At 42.4% G+C, this 19,223-nt stretch overlaps 1 protein-coding gene across 2 annotated transcripts in view; it reads left to right on the forward strand.

Moving 5' to 3' along the window:
* Window positions 1-19,223, forward strand: part of ATG7 (autophagy related 7) — a gene marked incomplete at its 5' end in the record, with an annotated part of 381,295 nt that overhangs the window by 151,088 nt on the left and 210,984 nt on the right. Inside the window, 1 exon segment of one of the 2 annotated variants that reach the window (XM_073592361.1) lies at window positions 15,098-15,272. Coding sequence (XP_073448462.1) covers window positions 15,098-15,187 — 90 coding nt within the window. 2 annotated transcript variants of the gene reach the window in all.

A 19,223-nucleotide genomic window follows, 5' to 3' on the forward strand; every position in this document is an offset into this window, starting at 1 on the left:
GCTACCTGGAGACACTCTGTACACAGTGTACAGAATGTCCCCCAGAAATGTAATTTTCTGCTTGTGTGATTGGTTCACTCATTTTCCTAGAAGTGTGCACTAAGATACAAGTCAGATTTTGGGCATCCAAACAAAAGTGTAGTTACTCTTTAAACGTTTCATAAATGTGCAATATAACTAGTAGGTTTTATGGTCTTAATTCATTTCGGAACTATGACGAAAGCTCTCTGATGATTGTGCAACTACACCCAAAATTAAGAGGAAAGTCTCATAGCCTTTCCACATGGCAACATTCCTGTGCATCTCATCTTTATAGTGAAAGTCCTGCACATGTGTTGTCTGTCAGACATGAATTCATGCAGATGATAAATATTGTAATATCATAAATACCACTCTTCAAAGAAGAACACACCTTATGGCCTCATGTTCTGTAGTGCAAACATGTTTAATATGTATTAATAGACCAATGACATATAAGAAAGGCAAAGCTGCCTATGGTTATATGGAAATGGATAGTCACAATCCAGATCTTCCAGATTTCGGTTTGTCCTTTAATGCATTGGTACTATCTGTTATTCCCTATCCCTATCATTACTAGATTATGTACAAATGAGCTTTGTGAGAGTATCTTCTATATAAACATTTCTCACATGAGTCATCTTGGAAGGCTCCCATGTAAATAATATTGTTTGCTGTGATTCATGTAATTTTTACTTTATTTTAAGGATACGCAGAACCTAGATTTTACGATTTGGCATCAGACAGAATACATTTACAATGATGTTTCCAGTTACCAAACTGAATCCAAACCATGAGAGTCACTTTGGGAGTTTCTCCAGTTTTGGGACAAGCTCTTTTTAAATATTCTGCATGTTTAACATTTATGTGCTGCCCCCTTTCTTCGTGCCCTGGCAGCAGATTGGAAATAAAAGGCAGTCCTGACATAAGTCTTACCAGTCTGCAATAATGAAAATATCAAGCAGTTTACCATGGTGAGAGAAGCCACAGGTTTGATTTAAAATAAATGTGAACCTTAAAGAATGATGTTTAAATTTGATAATGCACTGTATATCAGTTTTAAAGGTTAAGCAACTCCCATCACTTTAAGTGGTTTTAAACCCTTACATACCACTTTTACCTACAGGTATGCCTATAATAATGCTTACCTGTAGGTACTGGAAATATCTTTATCATATACGCTTGCACCGACGTCATCTGCGCATGCGCGCTGAAGAAAGGGCACAATCTTACTTTTTCTACAGGGCCTGTGCGTAACCATCAACTCCCACACACATGCACAGTTGTGACATCACTCGCCTCCGGCCAGTCAAAGAAACGGAGTCCATGTGTTCCAGTACAGTTCAGTGTAAAAACAAAAATGCAGCACGTTCTTTTTTTTTTTTCTAGAATTGGAATGCATTGGAACTGATCGCACTGGTGTGAACTATGCCATTGAAAGCCATATAACCTTCTACCCATGTGTTTTTAGTGCAGAAATAACAAAAAACCCACTGGACTGCATGTGAAATGGTCCTAAGAGTTATCTAAAAAAAGATACATTTCTGACAGTTTGGGAGCCATAACAATGGTGCAGTAATTAACCACTTCCGGACCGCCCACTGACGTTTTATGTGATGACTTTGAAGGAGGATATCGTTGTTATGGCAGCAGCTAGCTGCCAAAACTCCGGTATCCTTTTCTTCAGCGGGCGGTCCGCTACAAGATAAAAGTGGTCTCTGCGTCGGATTCGCCGCGAGATCACTTTTGTCGACGGCGGGAGAGGAGGCCCCCCACCGTGATCTGGTGCCCTCTGCCGCTTACCCGAGCCGTCGGCAGAGGTGGAGGCGATCGCGTCTGTCCCCTGCCTGGGTATGGAGATGAGTGAGGGGAAGATGGCCCCCACCCGTCTCCATATCACTGCAGGGTGGAAGTGACGTCAAAGCGTCACTTCTGCCCATAGCTCTTAAAGGGCCATTTTTTATTTTTTTTTAAATAACAAAATGTTTTGTTTTTTTTATCGCATTTTAATGTAAATATGAGATCTGAGTCTTTTTGACTCCAGATCTCATATTTAAGAGGTCCTGTCATGCTTTTTTCTATTACAAGGGATGTTTACATTCCTTGTAATAGGAATAAAAGTGACACAATATTTTTTTTTATTTAAAAACGGTTTAAAAATGTAAAAGAAGGTAAAATAAATAAGAAAATTTTTTTTTTTTAAACGTGCCCTGTCCCAATGAGCTCGCGTGCAGAAGCGAACGCATACATGACTAGCACCCGCATATGAAAATGGTTTTCAAATCACACATGTGAGGTATCGCTGTGATCGGTAGAGCGAGAGCAATAATTCTAGCCATAGACCTCCTCTGTAACTTAAAACATGCAACCTGCAGAATTTTTTAAACGTCGCCTATGGAGATTTTTAAGGGTAAAAGTTTGTCGCCATTCCACGAGCAGGTTCAATTTTGAAGCGTGACTTGTTGGGTATCAATTTACTCGGCGTAACATTATCTTTCACAATATAAAAATAAAATTGGGCTAACTTTACTGTTGTCTTATTTTTTAATTAAAAAAAGTGTATTTTTTCCCAAAAAAATGCGCTTGTAAGACCGCTGCGCAAATACGGTGCGACAGAAAGTATTGCAACGACCGCCATTTTATTCTCTAGGGTGTTAGAAAAAAAATGTATAATGTTTGGGGGTTCTAAGTAATTTTCTAGCAAGAAAACCTGTTTTTAACTTGTAAACAACAAATCTCAGAAAGAGGCTCGGTCTTTAAGTGGTTAAACCACAAATGCCTTCACTCGATGATACACCAGTAAAAAAGGCCCAATCCAGTGATTTTTGATTTCCATTAAATGGTAATTAACCATCCAGCAATGTAAATAGCAGTGAACACGTGTTACTGCTGAATCTTTTGAAACGAGAAGAGATTTGGCTCTAGCTGGCCACATCTGGTTCTCATTGCTGTCTCCAGAAACAATATTGTTTTTTTGTTTTTTTTTTGTTTTTTGTTTTTTTTGTTTCTTTTTTGACAACAGTGAAATGTTTATGCGTCCTGTAGTTATATGGAAAGCTTGCCGAGGCTGGTCCAATTCCCCTTGCAAGATGGAGCTGTGGGAAAGTCCTATATAGCCACTTCCACTAGAGATGACGTTTGTGGAATTATTCAAACCTACTCCAAACTCATATTTCTATTTGCTTGGAGATGTTCCAGACCAGATTTTTATTTTCAACCTGAGCTGGACCATTGCTCAAGCTTCATTTAACATGTTTCCCTCCCTAGGTTTCCAACTATAAATGCATGAGCAATGCTTTCTCCATGGTGGGTGGCTGTGTAGAGGAGAGTTTAGGGTGGGAATTTGATCTCATTTCAAGATGATGTTAATAGCTTCCTCGACCCTTGTTACAAAAAGACAGATCTGAAATTAAGACAGTAGTTTATACTTGGAGCATAAGTGGGGAAGAAATTGTTTCATTCTAACAGCCGAAAGTGATTAGTAGGGGAAAATATGGCTTATTTGATATTGTGATTACAGGAGGATAATAACAATAATGCAGAATTTGTGGCTAAAGGTTGTATGTTCAGGAAAGTGTTGATCAAAAAGCTGAAATATAAATCATATAAAAGTATGCTTGTCTGCTCACTGTTTAAAGTAGTCATAATAAGTATGGGTGTTGCCATTGCTTTGGAACTTGCTGGTTCCCAGAAAAAAAATCCAACCACAGGAGTCCCAAAATATAGGCACTGTTTTTTCTTTTTAGTTTTTTTTGTTGTTGTAGATATAACTCCTAGCTGTAATGCATGTGTGGCGAATAGTCATTTGATATTTCCTAGTTCCATGCATGTCAAGTTGATAGTGGCAGCACCCATTGTACTGTCTTTAGTTTGGAGCGGAACTTCGCTCTCTCAATCAACACTATTTTTTATTCTTATGCGTAAATAGGTAGAAAAGTATATCATATTTACATGTGTTAAACTTTTTTTTTTTACATTTCTTATATGACTTCCTGGTTTCTAGGCCTAGGCAAATTATGTCATACATCCCAGGAGTCATCCAGAGGGGTTTTCTCAGCTAAGCACACCCTTCTGCCTGTGTGGGTGAGCCTAAGGGCAGATGGATTTCAGGGCATAAATGCTACATGAATCATTTGCCCTTACTCAGGATTACTATGGCTAGAAATACTAGGGCAGGGGTAGGCAACCTTTTTAGCACAGTGTGCCGAAAAATGTTTTCAAAGAAATTGAGCATGCCGATTTTATAACAAAAAAATGTAAACTTCACACTCTCAATTACGAAAAGGGTTTTTTATAATGTAAATGCTGTAAACTACTTTAGTAGTGAGAAATTAACATCCTTCACTCTCACACCTCAGATCAGCCCCAATTCATGCACCTTCATACCTCAGATCACTGCCCCCCCCCAGCAAATCTGTTTCACCACTGTATCCCCCTGCTCATCTGCCCCACCGCTGTACCCCCTTGCACATCTGCCCCACCACTGTAACCCCCTGCACATCTGCCCCACTACTGTAACCCCCTGCACATCTGCCCCACTACTGTAACCCCCTGCACATTTACCCCACTACTGTAACCCCCTGCACATCTGCCACACCACTGTTCCACCCTGCACATCTGCCCCACCACTGTACCCCCCTGCTCATCTGCCCCACTATTGTACCCCCCTGCTCATCTGCCCCACTATTGTACCCCCCTGCTCATCTGCCCCACTATTGTACCCCCCTGCTCATCTGCCCCACTATTGTACCTCCCTGCTCATCTGCCCCACCATTGTATCCCCCTGCTCATCTGCCCCACCATTGTACCCCCCTGTTCACCTGCCCCACCACTGTAACCCCCTGTACACCTGCCCCACCACTGTACCCCCCTGCTCATCTGTCCCACCATTGTACCCCCCTGCTCATCTGTCCCACCATTGTACCCCCCTGCTCATCTGTCCCACCATTGTACCCCCCTGCTCATCTGCCCCACCACTGTAACCCCCTGTACATCTGCCCCACCACTGTACCACCCTGCTCTTCTGTCCCACCACTGTAACCCCCTGCTCATCTGCCCCACCAATGTTCCCCCTTTCTCATCTGCCCCACCACTGTACCTCCATGCACATCTGCTCCACCATTGAACCTTCTTCTCATCTGTCCTAACACTGAACTTATCTGCTCATCTGCCCCACTACTACCCCCTTTCTCAACTGCCCCACGACTGTACCTCCTTCACACCTGTCCCACCTCTGTTCCCCCTGCTCTTCTCCCCCACCACTGTAACCCCCTGCTCATGTGTTCCACCGATTTACCTCCTTTCTCCTCTGCACAGCTGCCCCACTTCTGTACCCCCCTACTCCTCTGCCCCACCGCTGTAACCCCCTGCTCTGTCCCACCAATGTATCTCCTTTCTCCTCTGCCCCAACACTGAACCCCCCCCACTGCTTATCTTTCCCTCCACTGTAACCCTCTTCTCATCTGGCCCAACACTCCCCCCCCCCCTCTCATCTGCCCCATCACTGTACCCCCCTGCTTTTCTGTCCCATCGCTGAACCCCCCTTCTCATCCCTCCCATCACTGTACCTCCTGCACATCTACCCCACCACTGTACCCCCTTGCTCTTCTGTCCCACCACTGTAACCCCCCTGCTCATCTGCCAGATCAATGTACCCTTTTTCTCATCTGCCCCACCACTGTACCTCCCTGCACATCTGCTCCACCGTCATATCCCCATGCTCTTCTTTCTCACTACTGAATCACCTTCTCATCCTAACAGTGAACCCATCTGCTCATCTGCCCCACCACTGTAACATGCTTTCTCATCTGCCCCACCACTGTAACCCTCTTTCTCATCTGCCCCACCAATATACCTCCTGCTCTCCTGCCCCACCTCTGTTCCCCCTACTCTCCTGCCCCACCTCTGTTCTCCCTACTCTCCTGCCCCACCTTTGTTCCTCCTACTCTCCACCCTCACCACTGTTCCCCCTGCTCTACTGCCCACCACTGTAACCCCCTGCTCATCTGTCCCACCAATAAACCTCCTTTCACATCTGCCCCACTGCTCTAACCCCCTGCATTTCTGCCCCAACACTGAACCCCCCCTGCTCATCTGGCCCAACACTGAACCCCCCTGCTCTTCTGTCCCACTGCTGAACCCCCTTCTCATCTCTTCCACCACTGTACCTCCCTGTACATCTGCCCCACTACTGTACCCTCCTGCTCTTCTGTACCACCTCTGAACCCCTCCCGCTTATTTTCTCCACCGCTTTACCCTCCTGCTTATCTGCTCCACCGCTGTGCCCTCTTCTCATCTATGATATGCGTGATATGCAGAGTGGTGAAAGGAAGCAGAGATGAGACGCATCTACCTGTCCTGGCATACTCATCCTGCTGATCCACCTCTCGCATCCAGCCCACTTGCTTATGTGTGATGTATGTGATGCATGTGATGCCACATACAAGCCTCAGGAATGGATGCGCAATGATGACCTCAGGTCAGGGGCATTTTCTGAAAGCAGTGGGCCTGTGTGCAGGATCATAAGTTGTGCCCCTGCAGCTGAGAAAAAGTGGTTGGGTGTGATTTTGATTGCACTGAATACTGGCTGTAGCTTCAATAGACACAAAGTACAGGGGTTCAGAAATAATTTCAACAAAGTTTCCAGAAGCGCAACAGTAATTCCACAAACTGTCACCTGATTGTGGTTTTCTTAATCACAGTAAAATCCCTTCTTTCTGAGATTGGTAGTGGCAACCAAGCTGGTCGTCCAGATAGTGGACGGGGCTTGCAAGACTGTGATTGGCTTTAGCAGTGGCCAAGTCAGTCCCCCCCCAAGCAGAACTGCACCCAATCTCTTCTCCATCACAAAAGCTGATGATCGCAGCTACAGCAAAGTTAGAGAACCAAACAATGTTTCCCATCTTTTACAATGTGTGGGGGCACAGTGCCTCCCCCTCAGTGCAGGTGCTGCATGGGGAATTCTGAAATTGGAATGCATTAGTGTCTCACTGATGCTTCCCTGTGCTGCTCTGCTGATAGGGAGGGAGTCGAGTGCCTGCAAAAGAGGCTTTGTGTGCCGCTTGCAGCACCCATGCCGGGGGTTGACTACCCCTGTACTAGGGGGTGTTTTTCAGAGCAATTCATTTTTAAGCAAATTAATTAAATATAACATTAGCTGTATATATAGGGATGTTTTTTCTGTATAACTTTGTAATACAGTGCCTTTAAAAAGTATTCATACCCCTTGAAATTGTCTACATTTTGTCATGTTACAACCAAAAATGTAAATATATTTTATTGAGATTTTATGTGATAGACCAACACAACTTCAGCAATTGACTGGTATTGTAGAACGGGAGCTTTCCTCAGAAGCGATATGCATAAGGCCCCTTTCACACTGGGGCATCGGCGGTAAAGCGCTGCTATTTTTAGAGCTTTACCGCCGTTTTTGCGGGGGTTTTCGGGCACCAGCGGGGCTGTTAAAATGACCCGCAAAACGCCGCTGCAGCAGTGCTTTGCCGGCTGTTCGGCAGCGGAGCCCATTCAGTTCAATGGGCAGGAGCAGTTTAGGAGCGGTGTATACATCGCTCCAAAGATGCTGCTAGCAGGACTTTTTTTAGCATCCTGCCAGCGCACCGCTCCAGTGTGAAAACCCTCGGGCTTTCACATTGGAGAGACAGGAGAGGCTCTTTACAGGCGCTATGCAGGTGCTATTTTTAGCGCTGTAGTGCCTGTAAAGCAACTTAGTGTGAAAGGGGTCTGAGAGACAAATGCAACACACATAAAGCAAAAGTGTGAATTACAATAGAGGAAGAGACTACTATAGGCATGGAGCTTAAAAAGTATTGTTTCGGACCTGATGAATATATTATGTGAACACATATCTACAGTGCCTTGAAAAAGTATTCATACACCTTGAAATTTTCCACATTTTGTCATGTTACAACCATAAACGTAAATGTATTTTATTGGGATTTTATGTGATAAACCAACACAAAGTGGAAGGAAAATGATAAATGATAAATTTTACAAATAAATATCTGAAAAGTGAGGCATGCATTTGTATACAACCCCCCCCCCCCCCGAGTCAATACTTTGTAGAACCACCTTTTGCTGCAGTTACAGCTGCAAGTCTTTTTGGTTTTGGATATGTCTCTACCAGCTGTGCACATCTAGAGAGTGAAATGTTTGCCCATTCTTTGCGAAATAGCTCAAGCTCATCATCCATTCTCAGATTGGATGGAGAGCATCTGTGAACGGCAATGTTTAAGTCTTGCCATAGAGTCTCAATTGGATTTAGGTCTGGATTTTGACTGGGCCATGAATATGCTTTGATCTAAACCAGGGGTCTCCAAACTATGGCCTTCCAGTTGTTCAGGAAGTACAATTCCCATCCTGCCTAGTCATGTCTGTGAATGTCAGAGTTTTACAATGCCTTATGGGATGTGTAGTTCCACAGCAGCTGGAGGGCCAAAGTTTGGAGATCCCTGTTCTAAAACATTCCATTGTAGCTGTGACTGTATGTTTCGGGTCATTGTCCTGCTGGAAGGTGAACCGCTGCCCCAGTTTCAAGTCTTTTCCAGACTTGATCAGGTTTTCTTCTAAGACTTTATAAAGAAAAACAAATGCTCCTGCGCTCAAGAGATAGCCGTACGATAGATTGGGGAAGTGGAATAGAAAAGTGGATCTTCACCAATGAAGTCGCCACATCAGCACTAGCCAGTCACAGTGGTGGGATGTAGAGTCCAAAGAAAGCTGACGTGTTTTGAGGGGTGTCCCCTCTTCTTTAGAGCTAAGTTTGGAATACAGGTATACAGTTTTTATATGATGACTGAGTTCAATGAATAGGCCCATGTGATTTGTGACCCTTCCTCTAATATTGTCCTGTATTTGGCTCCATCCAGCTTCCCTGTCCCTGCTGAAGAAAAGCATGTTTTCCAATGGGGGGTGGTGTGTTTGGGGTGATGTGCAGTGTTCTTTTTCCACCACGCATAGCGTTTTGCTTTTAGGCCAAAAAGTTCAGATTTGGTCCTATCTGACCAGAGCACCTTCTTCCACATGTTTGCTGTGTCCCCCACATGGCTTCTCGCAAACTGCAAACAGGACTACTTATGGCTTTCTTTCAACAATGAGCTAGGAGCCGCACTGTCCCAGGACCCCAACTAGGACCATAACTAGATACATCCAGCCCTCAAAAGGATCCTGCAGAGTCAGCAAGCGTGGACACAGAGACACAGTAGAGACCCAGGACCTTATGATTAAACAACTTATATGCGGTTGACCTAGCACCGCTAGGTAAGGGGCCATTACCTACACTAGCGCATGCTGCATGAAGAGGACACAGAGTGTTTTGTCTGCATATCACCACCCCACTGTCATTTTATTGCTGTGTTTGAGCACTTTCTCCTGTGCACCATTGATAAGATTTGTCTCTGGTTGCACGTATTCTTTGGACACTTTATTTCCTATCAATTTTTGTGGACACTAGCAAGTATACTGGATTAATCAACTAATTATTTATCTATTTATTTACTTGATCACCCACACCGAGTTTTCACTTTGCACTAGTTGCAACACCAGGATTAGGCGATTATGCCTCTCTTGGTTTTTCACTTGATATATTGATATTTTTTTTCTGTAATATTACTGCTTCATTTATGCACTTTAATATACGCATCAGTTTGTATTTTATTTAAGGCACGAGAGCACTAGCACTTTGATATATTGTAATTATTGGATTGAATAATTTTAGACATATGTTCAATTGTTTACTTATATCTATCACCTTTGGATCAACATATATGTATTGCTTATATTTATATTAATCATTTTCTTTGGATCAATTTATATACAAACCACCTGTCCCTATTTTTAGTTAAATACACCAATTCATGCGTGTTAAACACTCCAACCCATGCGATTTTTATACGTATATTTATTTATTCTATTCTACGATTATTAGAAATTATTAACAATTATTAATAAGCATAGACCCTCTGGGTAGCGCGGCACCCCCCCCCCTTTTTTATTTCATTAGTTTCGGGCTTCTGTCTGGGCCCTTATTTTGGTGCATGCAGCTGTCCAGTTGCATATGTTTTTTACAGCCTTAGAAGTTCAGTTTGAATTTTGTACGATCACTACACCTTTTTTCCAGTTTGGTAGCGCAGGAATAGCTCCCGTCTTTTCTTTCAACAATGGCTTTCTTCTTGCCACTCTTCCATAAAGGCCTGATTTGTGAAGTGCATGACTAATAGTTGTCCTGTGAACAGATTCTCCCACCTGAGCTGTGGATCTCTGCAGCTCCTCCAGAGTTACCATGGGCCTCTTGGCTGCTTCTCCTCTGATTAATGCTCTCCTTGCCTGGTCTGTCAGTATAGGTGGACAGCCATATCTTGGTAAGTTTGCTGTTGTGCCATGCGCTTTCCTTTTTCAGATGATAGATTGAACAGTGCTCCATGAGATGTTCAAAGCTCGGGATATTTTTTTATAACCCTGCTTTAAACTTCTCCAAAACTTTATCCCTGATCTGTCTTGTGCGTCCCTTGGCCTTCTTGATGCTGTTTGTTCACAGAACAGCTTTATTTATACTGAGATTAAATTACACACAGGTGGACTCTATTTATTAATTAGGTGACTTCTGAAGGCAATTGGTTCCACTAGATTTTAGGTAGGGGTATCAGTGTAAAGGGGGTTGAATACAAACACCACACTTTTCAGATATTTATTTGTAAAAAAAAATTGAAAACCATTTATCATTTTTCTTCCACTTCACAGTTATGTGCCACTTTGTGTTAGTCTATCTGGAGCAACGTCATATGTTACTAGGACACGGCGCGACCCCGATCTCTGTAAAGAGCCACGTTCATGGCTCTTTAACCATGTGATCAGCTGTGTCCAATCACAGCCGGTCACATGTAAACACGGAGATGCCGGTAATCGGCGCTCCTCGCCTCACACTGACAAAGTGTGTGGCGAGGTGAGCCAATCAGCGGCATCTCCACGAAGGGGGACATCTAGGCATGTAATCTGGGCACTGATCATCAGTGCCCTGATTACAATATAGAGCCAACAATGTCACCAATCAGTGCCCACAAGTGCCACTAATCAGTGCCCATTAGCGATGCCAGTCAGTGCTGGCTATCAGTGTCGTCCATCAATGCCCATCAGTGTTGCCCATCAGTATCGCCTATCCATGCCGCCTATCAGTGCCCATAAGTGCGGCATATTAGTGCCTAATCAGTGCCCATAAGTTCCGCCTCATCAGTGCCCATAAGTGCCACCTCATCAATGCCCACCAGTTTAGCCTATCAGAGCCGCCTCATCAGCGTACATCAGCGAAGGAGAAGAATTAGTTTCTGTCAGTAAATTTTGTAACTAAGTAAAAAAAATGTTTTTTCAAAATATTTGGTCTTTTATTTAAAAAAAAAAAAAAAAAACAGCAAGGATTAAATACCACCAAAAGAAAGCTCTATTTGTGTAAAGAAAATGATGAAAACTTCTCCTGGGTACAGTGTGGCATGACCGCACAATTGTCATTCAAAGTGCTACAGCGCTGAAAGCTGAAAAATGGCCTGGGCAGGAAGGAGGTGTAAGTGCCCTGTAGGCAAGTGGTTAAATATTGTTTTTTTTTTTTTTTTTTTTTTTTTGCTTTTTTTTTGTTCTTAGCAAATATGTACAGCTATTATCTTTCCTGAGATGTTTGTAAGTTAGTAATATGGAAAGAAAATGTATCAGAAATTTGCATTAGCTGTATGTTTTTTATAATACACCCTATACTATAACAATACACGTCATACTACAAGTGGTTATTATCAACATTCTTTACTTTTTCCTGTAGCATGTATCTAAGCCATTAGTCAACTTATGAGCTAAAGGGGTTTCAAATGCGGCCCCTGACATCACCAAAGAGCTGCACATAAAAGTTGATTTGCTTAAGACAAAAAGACTGTGCACTTAGCAAATGCAGTTGCTCAAGAGATTAGTAAATGAGAGGAGGTCTCATTTTGCAAAGAATGCCCAATCACATAAAAAGGAAATTAAATAGAATTGAAAAAAAAAATGTTTTTTTGCTTGCACATGTTTGATGAAAGTCAATGGATCTTTCCCTTGTGTAATAAGCTCTGAGACAACTGCACTTGCAAAAGTGCGCAGTCTATTTGCCTTTAGTAAATGAACCCCTTTATGTTCAATATATGTAACTGCAGACTAAAGGCCCGTACGCACGGTCAGAAAATCTGAAGATAAATTTCGTCCGATGAGCGATCAGCCGATTTTCTGATCGTTAGTACACTGCTTTTGACAGCCGATTACGAATTTTCATCAGACAAAATGTGCAGGCTTGAAAATTTTTGTATGATGTGACGTCCGATTTTTCTTTTCATTGGTACGGTTTTCTGACAAAAAAAAAAAATCTGAAGAGCAAGACTAGGCATGCTCAGAAATGAAAGCACACATACAAAACAATTCAACACATTACGTCACTTCTGATGTTCAATTCTGTCATCAGAAAATTTTCTGATGGTAAGTACCCTCTTCACTTTTGATTTGAGACTAGCATGCAACAAAAACTGACAAAAATTCATCCAATATTCTGACCGTGTGTACAAGGCTTTAGACCCCCATACACACTATTCGATTTTCTGCAGATTTCTGTCTTCAGATTTACCAATACCATATAATATGATGTCAAACCTTAAGAGTTTAAATTTGTATGCAATCAGGCAGGCCCTTGCACTACATGGTTTTGGTAAATCTGAAGACAAAAATCTGCAGAAAATCAAATAGTGTGTATGGGGTTTTAAAGCAGAACTATAGACAAAACCTTTTTTTTTCATTTTGGATAGAGTAAGGGAGGGTTATAAACCCTGTCAGATTTTTTTTTGCCATCTGTGTCCCAGTGCGGCGATTTTACTTTGCTTCCTGACCCATAGCCAAACAGGAAGTGAGAGGAAATCCCTGAAAATCAAGAGAATTCCCTTGTGACCAGAATGAATGTACCCATTGGAAGATGTCCCCGCTATTACTTTTCTGGGGACAACCCAAAATGTTGAATTGTTTTTACTTTTACATTCAATAATAATGATAAACAAGACAATTGGCCCAAGCCAATTTTCAGCTTTCATTGCTGTCGCTGTTTAATTGACAAGTGTGTGGTCATGCTACACTGTACCCAAACAGAGTTTTTATCATTTTGTTCTCGCAAATAGAGCTTTCTTTTGTTGGTATTTGATCACCTCTGCTTTTTTATTTTTTGCTAAACAAATAAAAAAAAGACCTAAAATTTTGAAAAAAAAAAAGTTTTTCTTTTGTTTCTGTTATAAAATTTTGTAAATAAGTAAGTTTTCTCCTTCACTGATGGGCACTGACAGGCACTGATAAGGCAGCACCAATGAGGTGCACTGATGATGGGCACTGATGGGCATTGATAGGCAGCACTGATGGGCACTCATGGGTGGCACTGATGGGTGCTGATAAGTGACACTGATGGGCACTGAAAGGCTGCACTGATGGATACTTATGGGTGGCACTGATAGGCGGCATTGCTGGGCACTGCTGTGCACTGATAGGCGGCATTGCTGGGCACTGCTGTGCACTGATAGGTGGCGCTGCTGGGCACTGATATGCGGCACTGATGGCATTGATAGGCATCACTGATGGCACTGGCTGGCATTGGGGATGGGCACTGATTGGCAGCTGCCTGGGCACTGATTGGCATTTCCCTGGTGGTCCAGTGTGGCCTGCCTAGTGGTCCAGTGTGATGGCAATCCCTGGTGGTCCTGGCGGCATCCTGGTGGTCCTGGGTGGGCATCCAAGGGGGGGCTGCGCTGATAAACAATCAGCACAGACCCCCCCTGTCAGGAGAGCAGCCGATCGGCTCTCCTCTACTCTCGTCTGTCAGATATGAGTGAGGAAAAGCCGATCCACGGCTTTTCCTGTTTACATCGTGATCAGCCGTGATTGGACATGGCTGATCACGTGGTGAAGAGCCTCCGTCAGAGGCTCTTTACTGAGATCGGTGTAGCGTTGTGTCAGACTGACACACCACACCACCGATCGCTGCGATGCGCGCCCCCACGGGAATGCGAGAGTGGTCGTTCTGGAGGGCCATCATATGACGTCCACCCAGAACAAGAGCTGCGCCGCTCAGCCATCATTTGACAGCCGGCGGTCAGGAAGTGGTTAACCGGGGCACAGACAGCAATAGGAACTCACCAGTGTTCTAATCCCTCTCCTCTCTATCCAGAACAGGAAAAAAGTTTTGTCTTTAGTTGTACTTTATTAGAAGATTTGAGGGTCAGAGAGAGTGAAAATGCTACATTTTTGGCTTTGAATATGTTGCAGAAGACAATATGAAACGGGGAACATGTTACATGAGGCTAGTAGAGATCAATGCTATTACCCTAATTAATGTTCCCACTACAAACTGCTGAGGTCTGAAGGCTGCACATCACATACCAAAGGGCGATATGTAGCCCTCGGACCGCAGGTAGGGCAACAGGGATCTAAGCAATCCTATGTATGTGCTACCAATAATGTACACATTTTGTACTTTGTTACAAGTAAAAAAAAAAAAATCTTTAAAAATACAATAATAAAAATTAAATAGCTCAGTATAGTTCCGCTTTAAGGACCTAATACATTTAAGTTATGTCTCCATTTATATCCAAAAAGATATACTATATACCTTACATAACATACCATATTAGTTGCATATCACAGCTGCACATAATTCTTTCCTGTCCTGGGGAGTAAGGTTTTCCTACACATTGCTGGCTTTCTATTGGTAATCCCATTATATAGATGGATTGCAGGCACTTTCTAGTAAGCACATGGTGAATGATTACTTTGAAATTACGTAGTTATAACCGACTTTCATATCTGTTGTATAGTACAATGATATACTGTAAAGCATTTAACCTTTACAAGAATAAGGCACATTGGGGCTACATTAAGGGAGTTGGACATTGCTTGTAATAACAGTTTTATTTGTATTTACTGTATATTTTTCACTTGCAGTATTAAGCACCATATTTGTCTCTAAACTGCATTTCAGAACAGATCCACCTCCAACTGCTCTATGTATTACTCAATATTTCAGGAAAGAAAAGTAAAAATGAAGAACTATTTGGATGAAGCAGAATATACTGCAAAATCTTCTTTCAAGTGCAACTTATTTAAAGCAGTTTGAGTAATATTGGTTTTAGAATTTTTGCCAGATGTATACCAGAGCATCTAGTGCATTTGTGTCATTTTTAGTGGCCTCTAATTCAGAGTTTGCTTATGGGCAGAAGACAAATAAACATTTTTATTAACTGTCATTCCTTCATGCAGGCATTATTATTTAGTGTATGTTTAAGAAAATAGATTATACTGTGTAGACCTAAACAGGCCGTAGATGTAAAGATACACAAAGCCTACTTATCGCAGACTTTTGCTTTTTCAGATGTTCATTTAATTTTTCAAAATCATGCATTAATAAACAGTGCAGGAAAAGGTAAATTAAGTTTAACAGATTTAAAGTGTTACTAAACCCACAATAAAATCAGTCTGTATATGCAGTAAAGCATGCTTGTTAGGCCCCTTTCACACTGTCGGACCGTTCAGGTCCGCCTTTCAGTTTTGTCGGTGGACCTGAATGGGTGCTTCATGTTAGTCTATGGAGCGATGGATGTCAGCGGTGACATGTCCGCTGACATCCCACCCGGTCCGATCCCCTAAAATCTGACAGATGCCCCTATCTCTCAACTGAGAGATTTCCCGCTGAGCTGGCAGACAGAGGCGGACTCCGTGGCAGTGGATCCGCCTCGTGGGAATGAAGCCTTATACTCACTGTGGAACCTAATGGGTTAATCCTCTGCATTGTGTGAAAAGGCTGTTTGATCCTGTCTTCTCTGTTCCTCCCCTTCTTCCACAGTCCCCAAAGCATCTCCTGAACAGAGGCTTGGGGACAAGCTGCACATGCTCAGTTTTGTGTGTATTGCGAGATAGGTTTTTTTTTTTTTTTTTTTTCTTGGGAGAGTTTATGTGATCAGGACAGGGCCAATCAGCACTATCCAGACAGAGGGTCAGGGGTCCTGCAGACAGGACAGTCAGAACAGAATGAAAACTCCTCCTACAAGCTTTAACCAGACAATGATAGAAGTCACAAGACTGCTCTAACTGCTGATAAAAAAAAGGTATTTAGCAGTTTATATTTACTAAAACGATTGTATTTCCATGTTCTGTGTACTGTGGGAGACCAGCTATAGTGAATACAGGGTCCAGGGTTTAGCAACACTTTAATCAAGGCATAATGTAACTGTAAGGCATTAAGACAGTTTACTGCCTAAAGCAGAATTCCAGGCAAAAATACACTGTCAGGATAGCAAATTATGTCCCTAAAGAAGGCTGAGGCACAGAATCTAATAAGACAGCTAGTATTTACAGTGGATATAAAGTCTAAACACCCCTGTTAAAATGTCAGGTTTCTGTGATGTAAATAAATTAGACAGATAAATCATTTCTGAACATTTTCCACCTTTAATGTGACCTATAAACTGTACAATTCAATTAAACAATAAACTGAAATCTTTTACGGGGGGGGTAAAAATAAAGAACTAAAATAATGTGGTTGTGTAAGGCTGGATTCACACCTATGCATTTTTAGTGCTTTTTGCATTTTGCAGATTTGCACTACAGAACGTGTTCCATAGGAAACCATGTTAAATGGACTGTGGTGCAAATCTGCAAAATGCAAAAAGCACTAAAAATGCATAGGTGTGAATCCAGCCTAAGTGTGCACACCCTCTTATAACTGGGGTTGTAGCCGTGTTCAGAATTAAGCAATCACCTCAAACTCATGTTAAATAGAAGTCAGTACACACCTGCCATCACTTAAAGTGCCTTTGATTAACCCCAAATAAGGTTCAGCTGTTCTAGTAGGTATTTCCTGTCATTTTCTTAGTCGCGTCCTACAGTAAAAGCCATGGTCCGCAGAGAGCTTCCAAAGCATAGGGGGATCTCATTGTTAAAAGGTATCAGTCAGGAGAAGGGTACAAAAAAAAAATTTCCAAGGCATTAGTTATACCATGGAACACAGTGAAGACAGTCATCATCAAGTGGAGAAATATGGCACAACAGTGACATTACCGAGAACTGGACGTCCCTCCAAAATTGATGAAAAGACGAGAAGAAAACTGGTCAGGGAGGCTGCCAAGAGGCCTACAGCAACATTAAAGCGGAGCTCCACCCTATTTTACATCTTTTGCTCAATCACATGCCAGGAATGTATTCAACAAAAACCCAGATTTTTTTTTTTTTGTACCTGTGTTTTTGCCATGTCCTTCTCTGCTTCCTGTATGAGTCCACTGCGGATATGGGCGGGTATTCTGCGGGTATTACATAATTTCCTGTGTGCCACACTGTCTCCTGGGAACTCGTGTCATTCCCAGGAGTCATTGCGGAGGCCTGCCACGAGTTCTCGCAGGATTTCGAAAGAGGAAATTACGCTATTACGACAGATATAGATAGATATATATATATGGTGATATAGATATATCTATATATAGATATAGCCATGTATGTATGTATGTATGTATGTATATATATATATATATATATATATATATATATATATATATATATAATTATGTGTGTGTGTAGAGAGATTTCTTTGTGCAGTGGTATTATACATTTTATATTTTATAAATACTTCTAAATGCAAATTAATACATTAATTATTTCAATATTTAAAAATACAAATATATTTACCTATTTTTTTTAAATATATATTTAAAAACACATTATGAATATAAAAACACATGAATTAAAATAGAAATAATTTAAATAAAAATTAATGTAAATATCCTTTTTTTTTTTTTTGTGGGAAAATGTGTTGTGGTCTGATGAAACCAAGGTTTAACTTTTTCGCCATAATTCTAAGAGATATGTTTGGCGCAAAAACAACACTGCACATCACCAAAAGAACACCATACCCACATGAAGCATGGTGGTGGCAGCATCATGCTTTGGGGCTGTTTTTCCCCTCGGGGCTTACACATTGGAGACACAGCAGCAGATCTTTCAGGGAGCTTTGCAGGTGCTATTTTTAGCGCTGTAGCGCCTGCAAAGCGCCCCAGTATGCAAAGGGTCTTAGAGGGTGGCTACATTCAGTTATGGAACCATAGAGAAAGAATGTAGCTAAAAAGAAAAAGGAATTTGGAGGCGACTAAGAACCATAAAAGGTTTCTCTAATGGATTTCATTTTTTAAAACCAGTTTAGTGTCACTTAACCCCTTCCCGCCGACCGAACGCATATATGCGTACTCGGCTTTCCGGGGTTATACCGGGATGACGCCCGCAGCTGCAGGCATCATCCCGGTACCGTTGTTTTCAGCGGGCGATCGGCTACCCGAGTATAACAACCGATGCGGCTAAAAGCTGCTCGGTTGTTATACCGGAGGAGCGGGAGGGGACATCCCCCCCCCTCCCGCCGCCTCCCGCCGCTGTTACCGGGCCTCCCGTGCGATCGGGAGGCCCGGTGTCCGTTCCGCTGCCTTCGGCGGCTGGGGGCGGACTGGAACGAAGCTGCGAGCGGCTTCGTTCCAGCCTTCTTGCTGTAAACGCGGAAGCGACGTCATGACGTCACTTCCCGTTTACTCGGCTGCCAATGGCGCCGAATTTAAAAAAGTACACAGTATTCAGAATCGCCGTTTTCGGCGATCTGAATACTTTGAAGTGTAAAGGAGGGATGGGGGGTCTTTTAGACCCCCCATCCCTCCATAAAGGGTACCTGTCACCACATATTACTGTCACAAGGGATGTTTACATTGCTTGTGACAGCAATAAAAGTAAAAAAAAAAAAAAAAAATTTTAAACACAATTTATAAAGTACAAAAATAAATAAAATAAATAAAAAAAAAAAAATTTTTTTTTAAAGTGCCCCTGTCCCCGCGAGCTCGCGCAGCGAAGAAAACGCATACGGAAGTCGCGCCCGCATATGTAAACGGTGTTCAAACCACACATGTGAGGTATCGCCGCGATCGTCAGAGCGAGAGCAATAATTCTAGCCCTAGACCTCCTCTGTAGCTCAAACCTGGTAACCGTAAAAAATTTTTAAAGTGTCGCCTATGGAAATTCAAAGGTACCGTAGTTTGTCGCCATTCCACGAGTGCGTGCAATTATAAAGGGTGACATGTTTGGTATCTATTTACTCGGCGTAACATCATCTTTCACATTATACAAAA

The sequence above is a fragment of the Aquarana catesbeiana genome, linkage group LG07 (genome assembly GCF_042186555.1).
Source record: "Aquarana catesbeiana isolate 2022-GZ linkage group LG07, ASM4218655v1, whole genome shotgun sequence".
NCBI lineage: Eukaryota > Metazoa > Chordata > Amphibia > Anura > Ranidae > Aquarana > Aquarana catesbeiana.